General features: G+C 37.7%; 1 protein-coding gene across 1 annotated transcript; it reads left to right on the forward strand.

Moving 5' to 3' along the window:
• Window positions 1–349: 349 nt before the first annotated feature.
• LOC118479637 lies at window positions 350–1,431 on the forward strand. The gene is made up of 2 exons (XM_035974271.1): window positions 350–782; window positions 1,083–1,431. The coding sequence occupies exons 1-2, from the start codon at window positions 406–408 to the stop codon at window positions 1,429–1,431; spliced, it is 726 nt and encodes a 241-aa protein (XP_035830164.1). The 5' UTR covers window positions 350–405.
• The last annotated feature ends 1,001 nt before the right edge of the window (window positions 1,432–2,432 follow it).

Consider the following 2,432-nt stretch of genomic DNA (forward strand, 5'->3'; position numbering starts at 1 on the left):
GGGGGGGCCCACTCCAACAGTAATATTACCGTTTAAAAAAAATAATAATAATTTTTCTTTAAAAAATTAAACTATATATATCACAATAAACCATTTAACCATATACCTTCAAATTTATACTCAAACAAACCAAAAAATACCACCAATTCCTTCTAAAAGTTTACCATACAAAATGGCGGATGAACTCCCGTTATGGTTCCCACCCATGAGTAGCGACGATTCATCCGATAGTAGCATTCTTTTTTTCAAAATCTCATCGAAGAAACCGAACTTCAAGATACCGGCACATCTAACCGAAGGAGATATATTGAACGTCAACGTGAGGAGGGGCATGAGACACTCGTGGCGGATTATTTTGTCGAAGACCCGAAGTACAACGAAGATATCTTTCGGCATAGGTTCCGTATGTCGAAACGTTTGTTTCTAAAAATTGTGTCCGATGTGGAAGAGAACGACCCGTGGTTTGTAGAGGCCCCTGATGCGCGAGGTAGGAAGGGCTTTACGCCCTTGCAAAAGGTGACATCGGCTATTAAACAGCTCGCAACTGGAAACACTCCAGACGAGAACGACGAGTACTTGCATATGGCCGAAAGAACTTCCCGCGAGTGCCTAGAATATTTTTGTGACACGGTTTGCAAAATATATGGTCCAGAGTTCTTACGTAGACCGACAAGCCACGACATGGCACTTTTATACCAAGCTCATGAGGAAAAACATCACCTTCCAGGTATGTTCGGTAGCCTTGATTGCACCCATTTCGTTTGGCGTTTTTGTCCGACAGAGTATCGAGGCCAATATATGCGAGGAGATCATAGATACCCGACTGTTATGCTCGAAGCGGTTGCTTCTCAAGACTTATGGTTTTGGCATGCTTTTGCCGGTCCACCCGGTTCTCAAAACGATATCAATGTTCTACAACAATCTCCGTTATTTTTAACGGAACGAAATGGAACCGCGCCAAAATGTCCATTTTACGTTAACAACCATTTATACAAACGTGGTTATTTGCTCGTGGATGGAATCTACCCTTCGTGGTCCGTGTTTGTGAAGTCGATCCCTTACCCTCACGAAGTAAACGAAAAGAAATTCAAGAGGCAACATGAGGCGGCAAGAAAAGACGTCGAACGGGCTTTTGGTGTTTTGAAGGCGAAATGGGGTGTATTGAGTCGACCGATGCGAGCAAGATCGGTTAAAAAAATTAGGAATGTCGTGTACACGTGTATTATTTTACACAACATGATTTTGAAAGATGATGGAAAGGCGATAGCACCGGTGCACATTCGGGATCCTTCGGTCGAGCCGGCTCTAGACGATACGGTGCTGGGCGAGTTGATGAATGAAGACACCCATTGGAGACTCAAACACGATCTCATAGATCATCTCGCAAGTCAAGATTTACCCCATCTTTTGGTCGATTCCGAAGAAGACTAGTTTAAATTGTTTCATGTTAATGTAATTTTATTGTTTTTTAATTTAGTGTAACTTTGATATTTTTAATTTAATTTATGAAACTTTATTGTTTTTTATTTAATGTATATATTCTAAATTTATTTATATTAAATAAAATAGTGCACAAAAAAAATAATAATAAAAGTTTACCATTTCAGCAAGTGTTTAAACCATTGCCAACACTTTTCAGCAAAGTTTAAACACTTTTGCCTAATTGACATGGCGCGCTCTGATTGGTCGGTTTTTTGGTTTGCCACTTTAAAGTGTTTAACCACTCCTTATACCCTTAGTAACCATTGCGTACGAACAAGCACACACCACCAATAAAAAGGCTTTGAAGACATGCAATTAACATCACTGAATATCGTGGAAATGTTTGTCGCATGAGGCTGCCAATTGTGTTTTGAATTCCCATTCTAATAGTTCTAAGAACCTCCACATTTAAAAGAAAATGTTTTTTTTTTTTTTCTTTTTCTAATTTGCTTATGAATCGCTATAATATAATAAAATTACAGTTTGGTCCTAGTCTAGTGTTGAAAAGCAAACACGTACCACACATCAATCGGAAGAACTACACAGATAGATACAAATGACACAATCACAAACTTATAGGGTAATAGATTCTGAATATGATGTGCACTTTAGCGATTTACCTGGTCCAAAACAAACCTAAATAATTAACTAGGAAATCCATAATTTATAAGTCACATTTTGTCTCATTGTACATATAATGATTTATGTCTTCTATATGTTGGTGAAAAATCAAATTTGAACTACTTTTCTAAACAGTTGCATAAACAGACGTCATGCATAAATTTTGTTGGTGAAAAATCAAACTTGGATGTAGGATCATTTTACTCATGTGCATAAATTTATGTCATGCATGATTAGACATTTCAACCCTCAATACAATGTATTAGCTGTGAAAAGAGATGTTTCCTTTCCTATAAATGCATGCATAACTTTACTTGTTGAGTACAACC

Source organism: Helianthus annuus, chromosome 6 (assembly GCF_002127325.2).
Source record: "Helianthus annuus cultivar XRQ/B chromosome 6, HanXRQr2.0-SUNRISE, whole genome shotgun sequence".
In the NCBI taxonomy this organism is placed as follows: Eukaryota; Viridiplantae; Streptophyta; class Magnoliopsida; order Asterales; family Asteraceae; genus Helianthus; species Helianthus annuus.

Bases quoted from the DNA above. Each gene is read 5' to 3' on its own strand.
- LOC118479637 (XM_035974271.1), top strand. From the start codon at position 406: ATGTCGAAACGTTTGTTTCTAAAAATTGTGTCCGATGTGGAAGAGAAC. The intron at 783-1,082 runs GTATCGAGGCCA...AGTAAACGAAAA, and splicing joins TGGCGTTTTTGTCCGACAGA to GAAATTCAAGAGGCAACATG.